Raw genomic sequence first — 20,610 nt, 5'->3', positions numbered from 1 at the left:
ATCGACTCCAACAGCCAAGCAGTTCAGTCGAGTTCTCGCTTCGGTCGTACGTCGTTCGTGGAGTCAAAACACGTTTAGGTTGGTTGGCTGGTCAAAAAATTGGTGTTGGTTTTTGGCTTGTAACGAGTGAAGTGCATGACCCAGTTTAACAGCGAAACGCACTTTTGTGTTGAGTAACTCAAGTGTTGAGGATCACTGTTGGCTCTCTTTAAATACTTAATAAAAACAATGCAAAAAAAAAAAACAAATAAAAATAAAATTCGAATAAATATTATTACATATGTTTTTTAGACAAAAAAAAAAACAAAAAGTCAATAGAAAAGAAAATAAAAACAAAAATAAATAATTATGGTTTAGTAGGAAAAATAAAAAAAAATTTGAAAAAAATTTGAAAAAAAATTAAGAATAAAATTAAGTGAATTTATGTTTATTTATAATAATTTATAGAAAATTATCGTTTGCAGTGAAAAGTAAAATTGTGCATAATTGTTTTAAGATTGAAGATTCAAGATCCGATATTCACTATAAAAATAGAATTGAAGAACGTCGGTGTTAGCGGCTAAGTTAGTAAATTTGTGGGAGGAGGAGGGGGAGTTAGGTGACCGTTTAATTGAAATTATTTACAATGGCATTGTGTATATTCCGGGTTGTGTGCTTCAGGCGCTTCAGATTGGCACAAATTGGAAATATTTGCAAATTTGCATAGAAATTCCTGAAACTTATTTATTGATATTAATTGCTTTAGATATAAAGTCCATACAAAGTTTATTTTATCTTATCACCTCTATAAGTATATATAAATGTGTTTTATTGCTATAATTTTTGTTCGATATTAACACAGTTTGAGTATGTAATTTGCATTTGCCATCAAATTTCAGATGATAAAAATGAATATGAATAAAAGTTCGGAGACAGCAATATGTGATTTGGGATTCAATGATAAGGTGAGTACTCACAACTACTCCAATGTTATTAAAATAATTAATTTTTATTTAATTTTTTTAACAATTAATATTGCAAATATTATTGAAATATAGTTTCTTTACAAAATATGATTAGTGATTAAGTTAGTTGCTTCTTTCTTGAATATTTTATGTCTAATACACATTATCTATTACTTAGTATTTCTAAAGAAATACGCCTATGGCCTAAAAGCTATTAAATATGATATGTAACATTATATAAGTCAATATCTTTAGAATTTTTAAAATGAAATGAGAAAAAGTTGACACCTTTGCTTTATCTTGAGAACCCGTCACATAAATGAAAAATCCATTCTTGAATTTTCTTTGAAATTGAATATATCTATGCATATATCATATTATATATATATATTATTATATCACATTATATATATTATTATATATATTATTTTATTATATATATATACTAGGGTGGCCGTTATTTACGAATGTGTTCAAATTCTAGATGCCACCCCCCAAATTTATTCGAATACTCAAAAAACTACTAAATGTGAAGTTTTAGACTAATCGGATAATGTTTAGAGGTCGCTCACATCGACCTTAAACTTCGAAAAATGTCATTTTTTCACTTTTTTCAAATTTCTTCGCTCCCATCTCGCGTATTTTTCACCTTTGACTATTTGTACCAAATTATTATTATTCTTTAACATATTAGCTTTCAAATAAGGTAAAAATCAATCAATTTCGTCCACAATTAACTAAATTATTACTAAAATAAGAAATCATACTCGACGTTTATTGAAGCTTTCAAGAGCAGCATAAATATGGGAATAAATACGAGTACGTATGAGCGAAAGCATGGTTTCTTGGACACAAAATGGTACAATATAATATTTGAAACAATCAAATACTTCCTCGATTCGGGAAAAGCGAAGTCTTATTTGATTAGCACTAGAACTGAAGAATTAGCTGGTATTAAAGGAAAGAGATAACACTCTGATCAAAAAGTAAAGTGAAATTTATTTAAAAATTTTTATTTATTCTTCTAAATCTGTTTAATCGTCTTAAAAATGCTTCTAAAGAATACAATACACTTAGACCTACGCTTTTTTAAATCATAGAAACCATTGTTCCCATGATTCTCAAAAAAGCATTTAAAATGCATATCAGTTCAGTTTTATTTCCTCAAAAACATCAAAATGGAGTCCCCACAGTGGTCATTTGAACTTAAAAAATAGTCATATGGTGATAAATCGGGTTATGGAACGATATGAGTTAAATATTTTGGGAAATAGTCTCGAAGAACAATGAAGTGTTAGATGGTGCATTATCGTTCTATAAAAACCAGGAATTCACGAACCAAAAAGTGTTGAAGAACTATAGTGAGAGATGGTGCATTATCGATTCAATTTGTGAATAGCTTCATGTAAATATTTCATAATCGTAATAATATTTCTTATTAAAAGCTTAGTACTGGAATTAAGAAAGGAATTACTAATGCATCACAACATGATAATCGAAGAAAACTGTTAACATAACGTTGAGTTTTAAACGATTTGTCGTGATATTTTAGGCCTTGGCTTACTCCATCAATTAGACGGTTGTTTTTAAGTCGTATATATAAATCTAAGTCTAATTTCATGTTAGCCTTCCTGTCGGAAAGCATTGTATATCAGACTTCAACGGGAAGTTTCTTTTCCAAAAATTGATTTATTTTTGGCCTCGATATCACTGAATTGATTTAGTTTTGGCACGACACGATCATCCCAATTTATAAACCCTGTAATTTAGTAAAGACAGTTATTTTGAGAAATTTTACCACAAGACTACATTTCGATATGAGTTACCTTTGAGATATTAGGCTTTGAAGTAGAAATTTTTTACAAGTAAATCATCATCTCCCATATTGACTTGTTACTCGTTGTTTGTGTTATCAATGTAAATACTAAAATCCAGTTGTAATCCTAAAGAGAAATAGCCAATAAGATAGATGGTTATAGCTAAATAGATTTATCTTGATATTATTTGCGTAGCACCATAACACTATATGTATGAGAAAGGGAATAAAATAAGGTTATGATAATATTGAATAGCTTAGTTAGATGGCTTACACCTTTTAATTCATAGCCTTTAATAAAATAATGAGATCTAATTAGATTCCAACATGTGTAGAATATGCACTACAAACTATAGCTATTATCATTAAAAATAAATCAAAACTACGTTTTGCTGAAAAAAGAAGGGTGCTTTGGAACCTGTGGAATTAATATCAATTATTTCCAGGAACTATTTCGAGTAAAATTGTACGATTAGTTTTTTCTCTTTGGGTTTAATAAGTAGAGCTTTTTCTACATATAAATAAGTCACATACAACTGTTTTAGATATTAAGTAAATAATTATTTTTACTTTGAATATTTTCTGCTCGACTGCTCATGATTTTTTACTATTAAATGACTACAAATTATTTAATTAGCTGGAACCACTTTTTATGGACTTCATGTCATAGATAAATGCTCACTTTTGAAATTAATTTTCTTAAACATTTGACGATTTTTTTTATTAATAAAATTATAGGCTTACATATGTATATAAAATTTAATAGTCAAGAATACAGATGCATATATTAATTTAATATTTAAGCATCCATGTATATTATAATTTTATATTTACGAATACATATTTATATTGTAATTTAATATTTAAAATTACATATGTACTTTTTTGTTTTGTGGTAAAAAAAAGACTAAAATGCCTCCTTTTCGAAAAGACTTATTTCTCCTCGGAACCGCTTTCACATTACTTCGAAGAGGGTCTCTTTTATGTTGGCATTTCAAGACCTCTACTTTTTCACCGCCTTTCCTTGGTGTCTGCACTATTTATTAGCCTAGTCTCTGCTCCGGCTTTCTAGATCTCATACTTCGTTTGGAAGACTTGAATCACATATGACTCTATTGTTCGAAAGGCTCTGGGTTCGCTCTCAGCTTTTCCACTCTATTTTCAGAATTTATTGGTCTATTGCAGTAAATGAAGGTGTGCTGTATAGTATATTATATGTATATATAATAATTATATATAATTATAATATAATTATAATATATAATTATGATATATAATTATATGATTATAATTATATACGTATATTGTATGTATATGTATATTATTTTATTTATATTATAGTATATTGTATATATTTTTTTAAATGGTAAACTGAATATTAAAATACTCATACCATGGACTCAATATTAACTGATACTAGCCTGTGCTTAAATAGTTATGACATAGGTTTTATTGATGTTTTGAAAATAATGAGATATTGGAAATAATATATGTATGTATATTTCCGTTTAAATAAAAATGTTTTTATCAAAAACTGTATTTACGATATCATTAATTTTGCTGAAATTTGATTTTTGAATATATATGTAGTTTACTGATATATATGTGCACACTATATACTATTGGCTCAGATATATTTTAAAAAAAATATAAACTAATGGCTTACATATTGCTGTTATGTATTTTATGATTTAGAGTTTTTGCTTGAGAGATTCCTTTATTCCAAAAGTGGATTGTTATGTTATCAAATACTAAAAATATATATCGATCTCTCTCGTTTTAGATTCTAATACAAGTGTCTCATATACATAGAGTTCAGTTTTACGTGGTATTATTCTCAAAACCGTTATTGAAATGGTATTTGAAGTTATCTTATTTGTCATAATCTTTACTTAAAACAAATCTATGTTTAAGTATAAAAAATGTATTCAAGAAATATCTAATCTACATTTTTGTTTAATTTAACATAATTAATAAATAAACATTTAAAAATCTCCTTAATTAATGACATTTAATTAAATAATTATATTGAAAATATATTTTTTTCAACTAAAATTAATTATTGCAATTTCTTTTGTTTATACATCATTTAATTTTTTATTAAAATTAAAACATTTTATTCCTTCTAAATCTGATTCATTACAAATGTGTTTTCAATACCTATGATTTTATAATAATAATATATGCATGTATATATATATTTAGAAATATCATATAACGCTTCAGAGTATATATATTTAAATTATGATAATTGGATTTAAACTGAAGTATGAGATTCACTTATGAGTTCATTAGTCACTGATACACTTCTGGTTTTTTATAATTATTAATAAACTAATTATAATTAGTATATCAAAATAATATAATTTTACATCTGACTAACTTTCAATTTTTTAAGCAAAGATATGATATATACAGGGTGTTTCTTAAGAATATGGCGTTAATATGGATGTTGAAATATGAATACTGATTGATGTAGTGTTTTTATCAAAATAAAATTAATTTTTTTTTTAGATTAAGTATAGTAATTAAAGCACATTAAATTTTATCTATAATAAATATTAATAAATATTCATTTAAACTTAATATAAATATTCTGAAGATGTGAAATCATCCATCATTACAGCATATCTCTAAATAAGATGGCTCATCAAATCGATATATATATAGTACATATAATTTCAAAGACGAGGTATAGCGATTTAGAGAGAAACTTTATCTAAAGGAATCTTATCTAAAGGAAATATACAAGCAATGAAATAAAACAGCCATATGTTTACATACGAGGCTAATTTTGCTTAGTTAATTAGAAACTATTAGCATAATCGAGGAGTATAATATGGAGCTGTTGCTCCCAAAAAAATTATCAAAAGTATTATTTCACAACGGCAAGAAAGCTCATGTGGTACTACTTCTTTATATATTATATGATATACCTATTATATGGCAAACGTTTGTTCATAAGGTCAAAAGATTGACAGCGATTGACAGGTGTTTTATTAAAAATATTTTACAGAACTTCATTGACTATAATTATTTCATTCTATTTGGGATGCTTTCGTAAAGATCGACATATGTCTAAAGCTGGTATTATAATCTGTGAGTGATGTGCTGTTTCGGATCGTTTATATTAAAGCATTTCAAACCCATAAGGCAATATAATAGCTGATTTGAGTAAAAAGAAATTTCGAGGTTTCTCAGTTTACACATATCTCAATTTAATAATTCAAGCTCTGACTGTTTTAGTTAGTCAAATTTATATACTTTTTAAGTTCACATAAGTACTTAAATGGAGAAAGAACGTGACTGTTCTCTTCGATGAAGCGTATGCGCCAATTTCTTTTTTCTTTATATGTATTTCGAAGGGCTTCTTAGTTTGGCGTATAACTGGTGTTTCTATTACGAGTAACAGACCGGGTAATTATTTATGTTTAAGTAGGTTTTGCCTTTCAATGCCACCATTCCAACTTAACTTTATCTAAGTTAATTTTAACTGTACGCGTTAGGAATCAACTCCGGTACTGCCATACGGCTTTTACTGAACCGAGTAATATCTGAGATCTTGAATCAAATGATTCAAGGTTTTTTAATAAAGATTCTGTATAGAGTTAGCACAGTACTTTTCATAAGTTGAAGTGTAACATTGTTCTTCCTTCGTTATTTGTCAATTTGTGTATAGAAATATAATTTGAAAAATATTGAAATATTTATCGTTTTAAAGACATACAAAATATAAGTTAGTCTTTATATATACGGAAAGTTGTAAATTTTTGACTAACATTGTTGATTCTTCTTGCATTGTAATAAGAACCTTAACAGTTGAAAGGATATGTGATCTAGGCATTAATAAAAGTTGTGATTACTTATACTATGTGAATTAGGTATTATTTCTGTCTACTAGAAAATAATTCCAGTACTTTGAAATAGCCGTCACTAACTCGAATAAGATCTATGATCTCGAACGAAAACATGTTGTTGATTTTATTAATAGAGAATTAGTACAAGGTTAGCTCAATAGATCACATAGGTTAAATTGCATTATTAACATTTTTTGTAATAATAAGGATCCCTAAAGCTAATAAGGTCCCGTGAAAGATAATACAAATTATTAATTCAGAGATTACTAAGAATATTAGGCATCATAATAGGTCGAGTACTGATTTAATTAAGAGATTACTAAGCATATTAGGTATCATAATTGATCTATTTGGCGAAAATGTTTCGATTTTACATAGTCGATGACTCTACGTACCTATCTACTTATTCTAAATTTTGATTATGAAGTGAGTATAATATTTGCTAATCTTATTTTTTAAATATTTCGGATTTAAGCATATGACATAAATTGATTTATTATTTGGGAATTTCGTACTATTTGATTACTTATGTATATAACCAATATATTAAGCTTATAAGCAATCAACTTTGACGTAAATTTATTAACTTTTGGATTTTTGTGTTGTTTATTTACTTTTTGACAATTAGTAAATATTAATTTAATTTTTGTAAATATTTTTGTATTAACCATTAAACAAATATATAGTTAAATTTCTTGACAAAAATAATTAATTACTTTGACGATAGATTTGTTATCGTGATGAAGGAAAATTTCAAATTGTCTATTATAAATTCAAATTGATTTATTTGAGGAAAAAAAGTACGAACTGATAAAGATAATTGTTGCAATATTGCGTTCATTTTGTTGTTTAATAGATATAAATTTGCTTAATATGTTTATTCCGTATTGTGTTGAAGTTTGTTTGAAAACCCCAACATTTCGGGCAAGTGCCTAATCTTTTCGTTGAAGCACAGCCAGTGAGTTTATATAGATAAATTCTCAGAGCGAAACTTGTTATTGATCAAATGTAAATAAAAAAAAAATTGAGATATTTATAAAATTGTATTGCAAACTGTTGTGAGTTTATATAAAACATTATACATTTATATATATAAACACAATTGTGTATATTTATTTTTCTTATACAAACCTACATATATATACATATATATATATATACGAATAAAAGGTGTTTTTGTTTGATTTGTCATTTCGACGTACATTTCACGTGATTCAGGTTAACCACTCAAAAACATTATTATTCAAAACAAAAAAAAAAAAATAAATATAAATATATTTCCAGTATAGTTGTTTTTTTTTTTTTTAAATTAATAATTCTGATCTTAATGTGAATTTATTTAATTAATAACATAAAAAAAAAATTAATTTATGAACTTCACAAAGCCAGAATCGACGTGAAACTTGAAAGTTTGGCATTTTGTTAATTAATTTATGTATGAATTGTTTATAATTAATTATATTTATTAAGTATATCAGTAGTCCATAGACTTGTCTTTTTTGTATCTATAGAGTGACATATGGCAGAGTGTCATATTTTGTCATTTTGTTTAGAAAATATAAACAAGTTAATGTCACATGATAACGCGACCACAACCTAACTTCACACCTTCTACGCAATGGAATACTCGTATAGCTAAGGTAAGGTAAGGTATCTGACAGACTTAGTGAATCAGCTAATTTTGGTTAAAAATTCCAGATATTCAGATAATTCAACTCATAACTATAATGAAGTCAAATTTGATTGATTTTATATATTAAAAAGTTGTTAAAAAGTTTAATGAAATTTTTTCACTACCCCGTGTGATCGCCGGAAAATGTAAATTAAATACACAAATATTTTTTATTGATTGTGAGAACTTCGAAAAAAAATCTTATCTTGACTGTAACTAATTTTGAACAAATTATCATAATTATTATTGATATTAGCTAATTATTTACTTTTTATTATTTTTTTTTTGATGATTTATGATATATGGCGAACAACATGATAATACCGTGCCGTGAGGAGGGGCTCATATAATGCCAACATTTTTTTCTGTTAATAATTGTAAATAAATTTCCAATAAATTTTTTTTAAAGTAAAATTTATTAAATGATAAAAAATTAAAACCATTTTACTTTCATAAATTGAATAATTAAATTGTTAATATTATTATTAAATCACTTTCACGAGATTTTTATTCCAATAAAAATTAATTCAATAATTAATTAATACATTAACATTTTTTAAATGTCAAGAAACTTAATTCAATCAGTGTATAATATAAATATGTCAAAGAAATAAAGTGGATGAGCTTAGTTAGGAACGAATTCTTCTCATTTAGCTCTAAGAAAGCCATTTTAAATGCATAAATCCTCGTTATAATGTGTATATGAAGATTAAGCTAGAACTAGCCAGAAGCATTTATAAAGGTGAGAGTCTGGCCAATGCTTATGCCGGAAATATCGCTGAGTGTGTAAAAGAAAGGGGCCTTCGTCATAATAGGTAGATGAAGATCAAGCTAAAACCAACCAAAAGCAATTATAAAAGCGAGAGTGTGGAATGCTGGAGATATGACTGAGTATATAAACAAAGAGGCTCCCAAAAACTTAAGTCCAGTTGTGGTTAAGCCTGGACATAGACACAACTGGTGTTCTTTCTTCGAGAGCTGGTAGACACGCATTGCAGGAGCTTGGGTAGACCGAGCTGATTTATGCTGATTTATAGGTCAGCATAAGTTCTTCGAATTCTTTTGTAATTAGTAAATCTGGGGTAACTTTTTTATCTAGATATACATTTAGTGCAGTTTTCATTTTTGATTCGTAAATCTCGTGCGAGATGTATAACATTTAACATTTATAAAACTCAAGATATTTTGATAGAGTAACAAGTTTATCCTGAAATTAACAGTTATTTTGTATGACTTGACTAAAAAAATGTGATTCGATTAATAAATGTATTCATGAAAAATATAATTATCGATTAACACAACCAAAAAAAATGGCAGATTACTCTAAAAACATTTGATTGGGCAACAATATTTGACAGATTAAGAGTAAATCTAGATTGACTTCAGATTCACCAATCGAAAATATTTTGAACTGAAATTTAGTTAAAATCTGGTTAAATTAATTCAATTATTTTTCTAAGTGTATAAGCTTTTCCAGTAAATATAATCAGCAATGAAAGACTTATTGTGCTTAGTAAAGTTTTGATTCAATGGGATAGAACACTAAATCCAAATGTAGGAAATGCTATTAGTTTTGATAAGTTGAGCATATTTAAATAAATTTATAAATTCGTAATTGCTATAAATTTGATTCCATTCTATTTTGCAGTCCATTTAGATGAACCGGTTAACCTTTTAATGGATAAATATCTAGATATCTACTCTACTCTGTGCCTTTTATTAACATAGACTCTGACTTAGTTTATGTCGAAATTGCTGGGTAAACATATCACTGAAATATTTTCTGTTGGGTAAAAGCAGGGTGAAGTTTGAAAACGACATGTCACCAACATTACATATAATCCTGCTGTTCTGTAACACCTCTAACTTCAGAAGTATTTCTAACAACTGGGAAAAAAACTGGGTATATTTTCTAAAAATAACTTACTACTTATTAATGGCAAGTAATAGAAATATCTGGAAACTCTATGAGGAAACCCAAAGACTACAGATATGAATATCAATAAAATAGTATTGAATATCCTTATAAACAAATAAATAAATTTTAAATTTCTATCAACTAAATAAAATTTCATAAAGGAAACTTAATTATTTGTGAAATCATATCTCTCCAGAAAAGTTACGAAAAATATTTAAATATGGGTAAAAATGCCATATATGAATTGATATTATAGATGTCAAATTTGAGTGAATACAAGTGAATTGTAATAATTTACATATAATCCTAAAATTATATATTTAAATAATAGTACTAAACGAGAAGTATTCATCATCACTAATATAAAAGCGATCAGCATGTACATATACGATATATAAATTCTATATACATTATATCCATACCCCCAATATGGGTATATATCATTCCAATATGTACTGCGGACCGAAAAATAATATTCAATGTATATCGGTGCCAATATCTTTCCAAAAAATAATAATATGAATCAATACGAAAAAAATTATTTTACGGATCGGTTGTGGTAATGGCACGGAACAGTACCGCAGAGGTCGTTGAAAAACTCAGTTTTATGTGGGATATATATTATACATATAGAATGTAGAATATAGCTGACATATTATTGTTTTGGTTTAGATATAAGTTTTTTTTTTGTTGTTTTCAATATTATATCACCAACTGTGCATATTGTTGTAAATCTCTTAGAAATAATCTCAAACAAAATCTTAGTCATTTAAGTCAATTTCACGATTTATTTCATTCTAATATGAGTTTATAATTTAATTAAAGTTATTTATTTACTTTTTTTCACTGTTGTTGTATTTTAAAAACAACTTTATTTGTAGATAAATACTTCATATTATGAGCTCGAGTACTGATAAGATACGAGTTGAAATTACGTAGCTCGTTAATCTTCTTGGACAATAAAGTATCAATATCTGATTTACGTAGTCTTTAGGTATTTAAACACTTGTTAGGAATCAATTTGTTTGAATCCAAGATTAAAAGTTTTATGTTACAAATTTTTTTTATTTAAATTTAATTTTTTCTTATCTACAATGGACTTTAAATGAGTGAAAAGTTTGCTTGCGACGATATCTGAGATTACTAATACATGATTTGGGAGAAAATTAATTCATCACAAGTGTTTTGACAACTGAGAAACAAAATGAAGGGATTAAAATCTTATTCATATAATAATTGTCTAATATCTTTTATCTTTTGTCTTAACTGTTTTATATAAAATCCTAAGGCTATTTTCAAAATAGAAAAATTGTATTGACAATAAATATTAACCATTTTAAATTACAATTGATTATATGTTGGGGTAGCAGAAGAAGGGGCAGACCTGCTCACACCTGGAGAAGACAAACCGACATGGAAATGTCATACATGCGGAAAGGCTGGGGAGAGTTGAAGCTATTGGCCACCAATCGTACCGAGTGGAAGTTATTTGTATGCTCCTCCTAGGAGTTTAAGGATTAAATATATATATATATATACATTGTGACCGAAAGGTTTTCGGAGGTTCTCATTTAAAATTCGCGCGCTGTATATTTTTCGATATTTTAAGTTTATGTAGTTTTGGGCACTGTCTTAATTACTAGCCAAAATGAGCGCGATCTGTCGGACAGTTCGTTTACGGCAGCTGTTGAAACCAGTTCACCTCAGTAGTGCGTTGCGAAAAAAACAATGGAAAAAAATATTGAACAAAGAGTTTGCATCAAATTTTGTTTTTCGAACGAAATTTCGTGTGCAGAATCGTTGCGAATGCTACAAAAGGCTTATGGGGAATCAGTTTTATCGAAAACTCAAGTTTATGAGTGGTACAAAGCCTTTCAGGACTGTCGTACGACCGTCGAAGACATGCCGCGTTCTGGACGACCTTCGACCTCTACCACCGACGAAAACATTGAAAAGGCAAAGGAAATCGTGTTCAAAAATCCTCATGTGAGTGTTAGAGAGATAGCACGAGAGCTAGGCATCGGTCGTGAGATGGCTCGTTTGATTTTGGTGGACAATTTGTGTATGCGACGTGTCAACGCCCGGCTTGTTCCGATTCACCTCAATTTGTTCAACATTATCAACGATTTTAAGGCCAAACATTCAATAAATACCATCGAACAGCCACCGTATTCACCTGATCTTGCACCGTGTGACTTTTTCCTGTTTCCCAACCTCAAATTACCACTCAGAGGAACGCGTTTTGAATCCATAGAAGACGTAAAACAGAATTCGCAGAGGGAACTCAAAGCCATACCGGAAAGCGCCTATAAAAAATGTTTTGATGATTGGAGGAAACGTTGGCATTTGTGTATCGCTTCTTAATGGAGCATATTTTGAAGGAGATAAAATAAATATTGATGAAGATTAAGAATTTTGCGTTTTATTTATTTATGACCGGAAACTTTTCGGTCACAATGTATATACATATGTAGGGGTATTTGGAATTGTCTTAGTTCTAAACGGGATACTATCACTATATGCTTTCATGTTGACTCTCTAATCTCTGCATGTTGGTTATCTTCTTTTAATAGCCAACGTAGGTTGACAAGAGCTAACGCTATTAACCCTTGGGTAAGCAATCATCACTAAAAAAAATTCGTACTATGCTTCGGCAACCTGTTTGTCTTGCAAGCAATATTTACCCTTTCTTATTAGTACGGTCATCCTCAGGTGAAATGCTTTGCTATCAATTCAATCCCAGAATTTAAAAGTACTGCGGATTTCTGGTCATAAAGGCATAGATTTGGTTATGTGAAATGCAGGGAGGAGCGAATCTTGCTTAATTAGCTAAAAAGCAGTTTTAATCTCGAACGGTGGGTAGGAGAATGATCATGCCAGAAGTAACCGGAAGCATTGATAAATGTGAGAATCTTTGCCAATTTCAGTGCTGAAAATATCATCATATCTGGACTTGAAATATTCTATTATTCAAATATTAACTATGGAATATTAATACTAATACAAAGTACTAAAGAACTAAAAAATTCTTATAAACTTCGACAATTCGTTAGATAGTGTCTAAAACAAATTTTATTTAAATATAGACATATAAATTTTGAATATACCATTGGAATATATTATTTTAATACATATACCTATATAAAAATAAATAATTTCCTGAATCCACTTTTATTAAATTATATATCATTTATTTTATTTGTAGCAAGAAGCCATCCAACCGAGTGCCTTAAAAAAAGCGATCACCTTTAGACGGAGATCTTCCGCTGCATCAACTTGCTCCTTTAGCTCAGGTAATTGAAAAGTATAATATATAATATAACTTATGTTAGATTAAACTTATTTACATTAAAATAAAGCTAAAGTAAATATGTATTAGTTTAAAATTAATAAAAAACATGCATTTTAAATTATATCACAAGTTAATATCAGTGGCAGATTGTTTTATATAAAACTGGCTCACTGAGGATTTAATAAGTATTGGGCTATATCAAAAATCTAACAACTTGATGTTTCTACACAATAATTAATGTTTCAATTAGACAGATATAACTGAAAACATTCTTGACTTAAAGTACATTGTCGGATAATGTTCTATAAAAGAGCAAAACTTGTTGCCAAAATAGTTCTATAAGTAAATCTATTGTGATACCATATTTTTGATACATATTATATCTGGTAATGAGATATGGGTATTGTGGTTTATACTTAAGTAAATCAACATCGTAACAAGCTCTCACCCGATGAATATCATTGATGAATCATTTTACATCAGATGATGAATCATCTGATGGAGGCCAAGGTTCATACTGGACTGTAGTGCCAAATAAGAAGAAGAAGATGAATCATCAGATGGGGGATTTTGCGAATCTTTTTCTTCCAACACTTAAAATTGCACTCCTGGAGATATGGTTTACAACTATTATAGACATGAAACTAAAATTATAGAAGACGCTGAAGGGCATATTGAGAATGCGTCTAATGTTTCCTTAATTGCAAAAATTTTTGGTAGTTTTTGGAGTTCTACCAAAAAGGAAGGTGAAAAGAAAATATTGATGAACTAATAAAAGTTTTATATTTTAATTAACAAGTTTGATTATATTTCTGCAGGACATTTATTCAATTGTATTTATAATTTTTGAGCGAAGTAAGTCATTTAATTTTTTTAAAAGAAAGGTTCTTAAAAAATATTGATTTTTTTATATAAATTATTTTTTATATACAATTAATAGCTACGATTTTTTTTAACAAGGTTTTACAAAGTAGCGAATACAAATTAATAATAATGAACAATTCCTCTTCGGTTGTTAAAAATGGTAAGGAATAATTCCTTAATATCAATCGTAACTCTTATTTACTATTTATATTAATATTGTTTTAAAATATGAGTTACTTCTGTTTAACTCTTTATGATTGGTCACTCAGTGTTGTATTGAATTCTGACTGATGAAGAACATTCTTCCTAGAGTTTGGATCAAAAAACTTCCAGCTGCGATTGAAGATACGGGTGGTTCATTTTAGACATTTCCTGAACTATCCTCTGGATAGTTGCAATACCGACGTTGAAATCGTCAATCTAAATGACAGTAATAAGTCCCACTTTTTGGATATCAACGTTTTGCTTTCAATCAGTAGGTGAAATAGTCTTAGCAATCAATCACTTAGAATTGATAAAATATCTATATAATAGATGTCACAAAATAGTAAAAGTGTGTAATAGCATTAACTCAAACCACAACAACAACAATACATAATAGATATCACAATGCAGATCCAGAAGTTGTTGAAGATATCCGACTTCTGATTTTTCGTGAGTTGTGAAAGGAATGACTTTACCCTGAACAGTAGAGTTTAGGCATTTTCGTAAAGATTTTTTAAAATGGAACGTATCAAACTATAAGATTTACGAAACACCTATTCCAACAAAATTGGTCGGGTTGGGAATTGTGTTATCTAGAATCTTGGTGGTTATGGAGTAAATTCAGCATGAAGATCCCAATTGGCGGTAGACAATCTAACGTGATAGGACTCAACATGGTACAGTTCATAATTGAGCAACGTTATAAATACAGAACATCCGTCCATTTACTTTTCATTGATTTTCTATCTATTTTTCACGATTGAAGGTATTTTTAGGAATTGAAATGAGAATTTGAAGACGAGAGAGAGATCTTAATATCATAAAAGCAATGTGCGCTAAGCTCCTATTAGATTGCTTTGCAGAAAATAGTTTCCTAAAATTAGAAGCTTTAAGCAAATATACCAAGACCGCTAGCTTGTATACAATCGTCAAAGCCAAAAGAAACCAAAGTTTATCACCGATGATATCAACATAGAATGAATATAATCTATAGTCTACGAAAACAGTATAAAAAGTACAATTTAAGTAATGAGTCCGCCAGGAAATCACTTAGAACACCACTTAGAACACCCAAAACAAACAATCTGGACATATTGCTGACATCATGCAAAATGTCACTGAGTTCTTTTTGGGCAGAACTTTTTAATAAAAGATGGGAAGACTCGATGATATGATGGCATCTATATGTAATTTGGTCACGTTCCATAATATTCTCAAATTGTGATTTGTGTGGATTTTGAACTATTTATAACTTTTATTATGGAGTACAGGGCTTTAAAGTAGGAAGGTTTAACATGAAACCCCATAGAATATATATTTGTTGTTTTGTTATTGCAATTAATAAAAAAGTCTTACAGTCTCCGACCAAGATATCTCCCGAGACATCAGAATCGCGCCATCTTAATTTTTGAATATTATTGTTAGAGGTTTATAATTAAATGTTCCATATGTTCTGGTTATATCTAGGAAACTTTGGATATAATATATATATATATGAACTGTTTTACATAAGAATTTAAAAAAAATTTATATATAAATAATATTAAAAAATTCATTTAATTTTATCTTCATTATTTTAAGCATGCTTTACGGCAACCTCAGATGATGAGGATGTCTCGCCTCGTGAGAAGAAGCAACGGAATAGCAGCGGAAATTCTGACTTTTGTGTTAAGAATGTGGAGAGCCAGCACACTTTTGGAAGACGTGAAATCGATATAGCTGAGCAGGAAATGCCTGGCATAATGGCTTTGCGAAAACGCGCATCTGAAGATAAGCCATTGAGACAAGCGAAAATAGTCGGATGTACTCACATTAACGCACAAACCGCGGTCTTAATTGAAACCTTGATTGAGTTGGGCGCTGAAGTTCGGTGGGCGGCCTGTAATATTTATTCCACTCAAGTAAATAAAATAAATTAATTTAAATCATAACGGACTAATTAGTGAATTAATTTAAAACATTTTTAGAATGCAGTGGCTGCTGCTTTAGCTGAATCTAATGTACCAATATTTGCTTGGCGTGGAGAAACTGAAGAGGAGTTCTGGTGGTGCCTTGATAAATGTGTTAATATTGATGGTTGGCAACCAAATTTGATACTAGACAACGGAGGTGATGCAACGCATTTAATGTGGAAAAAGTATACGGATGCATTTAGAGGAATAAAAGGAATTGTTGAGGAGAGTGTCACTGGAGTACATCGCTTGTACCAACTTTCAAAAACTGGGAAACTCACAGTGCCTGCGATTAATGTCAATGATTCTGTGACCAGAACGAAATTCGATAATTTCTACAGTTGCAAGGAATCAATTTTAGATAGGTATGCGATATTATTGAATATGATTTGTGGTTCTATATTATATTATGTATTATCAATGCAATTTTATTTCTTAGTATCAAACGATCGACTGATATCATGTTTGGTGGTAAGCAAGTATTGATTTGCGGCTACGGTGAAGTAGGTAAGGGATGTGCAAATGCCTTCAAGGGTCAGGGATGCGTTGTTTATGTGGCAGAAATCGATCCTATATGTGCATTGCAAGCTTGGTAAGTTTGATTATTTATTAATTATTACTTTAGTCATATTTAATTATAATTACCATAATTGAGTTAAGAGTATTTAAGTAGCATTAAAAATATTCTGATAAGACCTTAGTTTGCTAAGGTTCTTAGAGAAAATTTTTATAAGAGAGATATTAATATGTATTTTTATTGAATATTGCAGTATGGATGGTTTTAGAGTAGTTAAACTGAATGAGGTAATACGCACGGTTGATATTGTTGTTACGGCAACTGGTAACAAGAATGTAGTGGTACGAGAGCATATGGATCGCATGAAAAATGGTTGCATCGTTTGTAATATGGGTCATTCCAATATGGAAATTGATATTGTAAGTCTTTTACTGTTTCTATAAATCATATAATTGGAAGTAATATTTTTTATACTCATAGAATAGCATACATACACCAGAATTGACTTGGGAACATGTACGCTCCCAAGTTGATCATGTTATCTGGCCCGATGGAAAAATGATTATTTTATTAGCAGAAGGTCGTTTGGCAAACTTATCTTGCTCAGTGATACCATCATTTGTAGTGTCGGTGGCTGCTGCTACACAAGCTCTAGCTCTCATTGAACTCTACAATGCACCCCAGGGACGCTATAAATATGATGTCTATCTACTACCAAAGAAAATGGGTAAGAAGCTGAAATTATTTATATGTATTGGGGTGGCTCTCAGTTTTTAGCTAAAATTTTTTTTAAATCGCATTGGTTACATATTATAGATTTCTAGTACCAAAGTGGAAAGGCAAAAAATGTTGAAACAATCTCAATTTTTAAATCAATTTTTTTTTAAGACATGCTGCAACGTTTTTAAAAGTAGGAAACTTAGGTACAGTTTTCACCTGAAAAGAGCAAAAACTATTGACAATAAAAATAATAATCGAAGATAACATTAATGCAGTCATTTTTTTTAAAGTAATTTTTCGCAAATCTGGAAACCTGCAGTTTGGGTAATAATTCCAAAACGGGGAAAAGACTACTTTTTGCCTAAAAATTGGAGATCTATAAGTTTGCTGCCTGATATGTATAAAAAAAAGAAAAAATAATATTGGCACTATTCAAATATATAGTAATGGGTAATAATATTATTTCCAAAGAATAGTTGGGAAGAAATAGTTCAAGAAAATCTTTCCTCTCAGTGAAGTGAACTCTTCTGGAATAGTCTTGTTTGGTATCCGTAAAGCGTTTGATAAAGTTTGTTGTATCGGATTATAATACTTTTAGCTAGCCTTTTATCAAATAGAAAGTTCTTGGTAAAAGTCAGAAACCGCTTTTCATCAAGAGAAGTTTCTCTAAAGGATATTAAAGGGGGTGTCCCTTAAGAATCATCATTGTCTCCATGATTCTATAGTTTATATACATCAAAATTTCCTTTGGAAAATCCCGGCATGCCTTAAAATCAAGTTTTATTCAAAAATTTTTCCTTATATTTTTGTTTTCTATTAAAGTACTAGATATAAATTATAGTATCAGAAAAAAAAATGTTTTTAGGGATTTTCGTATATAGACTCTTATTCATATTCGTATATATTAATATATTATTATATTTTAATAATATTTTATTGATTATTACTTACACTTAATCTAAAGAATATATTAACGTACATTTGTGTTAAGATATTTATTATTTTAAAAATATTATTATATTTAAATATTTTATTTTTTTTTTTTATTAGAAAAAAAATGTATTTATGTACAATTAAAGTATATAAAGGCATTTAACATATTTATTTAAATGTGTTTATATATTTTGTTATTTTATATATTATTTTCCATTTGAATAAAAAATTCTTTTCAATTATTTTTATGTACATTTATATATATTATTATATTTAAATAATATTTTACTATTTATTTTTTAATAGATGAATATGTTGCCATCTTGCATTTACCCACATTTGATGCACATCTTACCGAACTTACGGATGAACAGGCAAAATATCTTGGGTTAAATAAGTCTGGACCATTTAAACCCAATTATTATAGGTAAAACTCTTATATAAAATGTAAATTTTTTATTTAAATATTTATAATAATATTGTTTCTTCAACAGGTACTAAGCTATGTACGTTTCTGCTACTCCAGTATTCTTACTCTTAATTCTCTAAAACTGCTATAATAATTTAAACTAGAATTGTAAATTGATTTGTTAAAAATTGTTTAACTATGTTTATTTGTATATTTTATTATTCTAAATTCATAAATAAAACTTATTTATATAAACATTTTACATAAAGTTTTAATAAATGAAATCACAATGCATTATTGTATGGGCTACACATCATACTTAGTTTGGTACAAAATATTGCATACTTTTGTGCGAACTGAAAATATTCAAATAATTATTGTAGAGTTTCTATAATCATGAAATTAAACAGCAAGATGTGCAAAAGTTTTTATATGGATGAGTCTTTCTTATGTTCGAAATGATTCAACTACAAATACTCATCCATTATGTCGTTTTTTTATTTATTGTTCTTTTGTTGGTACAGAGTATATATATAATTATTTCTAATTTCTACTAAAAATATAGGTTAAGTTAGACCAACTCAAATAATATGGGTAGATTATATATTAATGCGTCCGGCTTTGGCGTGCAGAAGATATATGTATGCTCTTTAGGAAGATACTTCTTTGATAGTTTATCAGACTGTTCATCGGTGAAGACGAAAGACTTATTAAATTATTTAAATACAGCAAGAAGGACTTAGTCTTTACTCTTCTATACTAGGGTACTTCAATCGCTAATTGAGGTACTTGGAAGTTATCTAATGGCTTGCCACTGCAACCAACCAACTAACCATATGCCACTGCTTACTTAAGATGGGCTAGCCTATGGGCTAAGATAGGCTAGTAGACTTATGGAACCAACTTGAAGTATTTATAAAGAGAGGGATGATTCTATAGGGGGTTTTTTTTTAAATTACTATATAATTTTTTACGATTATGTAGAAATAGTAGAAATGCGTGTCTATATAAAAATGATATATATTAGATAAAATATATAAATCTGTGATTTCTGAAAAATAATATTTCGAATTTATTTGAACTTGAATACTGGATAAGCGCATTCGTTCCTTTTGTGCTAAAATTCAGAGCTAATATGTTATATATGTTATTAGATTAAACATATCTAATATCTCAAAAAACATATTTCGTAATTACTAAAGCTTGGCTAATTAATTCGAGAATTTATGTTAACATAACTAAACATAAGCATTCTTCTCACGTAAGAATATATGACCCCAAATATTTTTAATAGTGTCAGTAATACACGAATTTAATGTTATGTCTAGTTAAGTTTACCTAAATAAACCTTATAAGAGAAGAGGTCTACTGATTACTAAACAGAAAATCCAAATTGCGAACAGACCAAAAAACTATTGCTTTACCATAATCTACTAAAACCAATTTGGATGTTATTTAAGACAACTTAAATTTCATTTAGATCAGTTTTAATATAAAAACTTAAGATTAATT

General features: G+C 28.5%; 1 protein-coding gene across 3 annotated transcripts; it reads left to right on the top strand.

Moving 5' to 3' along the window:
• On the top strand, positions 1-19,269 carry LOC119683000 (adenosylhomocysteinase-like 1). Of its 3 annotated transcripts, XM_038096591.1 has the most exons (10): positions 1-78; positions 879-944; positions 13,413-13,500; positions 16,149-16,468; positions 16,535-16,884; positions 16,959-17,111; positions 17,290-17,455; positions 17,517-17,763; positions 18,996-19,116; positions 19,184-19,269. In XM_038096591.1, exons 2-10 carry the CDS (start codon positions 879-881, stop codon positions 19,188-19,190), a joined length of 1,518 nt encoding a protein of 505 aa, XP_037952519.1. In that variant the 5' UTR covers positions 1-78; the 3' UTR covers positions 19,191-19,269. The 3 variants fall into 3 exon arrangements, with proteins under 3 accessions (XP_037952519.1, XP_037952520.1, XP_037952521.1); XM_038096592.1 differs by lacking the exon at positions 19,184-19,269 and having other exon boundaries at positions 18,996-19,120; XM_038096593.1 differs by lacking the exons at positions 1-78; positions 879-944; positions 13,413-13,500 and adding an exon at positions 14,441-14,523.
• The last annotated feature ends 1,341 nt before the right edge of the window (positions 19,270-20,610 follow it).

Source organism: Teleopsis dalmanni, chromosome 2, assembly GCF_002237135.1.
Source record: "Teleopsis dalmanni isolate 2A chromosome 2, ASM223713v2, whole genome shotgun sequence".
In the NCBI taxonomy this organism is placed as follows: Eukaryota; Metazoa; Arthropoda; class Insecta; order Diptera; family Diopsidae; genus Teleopsis; species Teleopsis dalmanni.
This window is presented reverse-complemented; position numbering and strand designations above follow the sequence as displayed.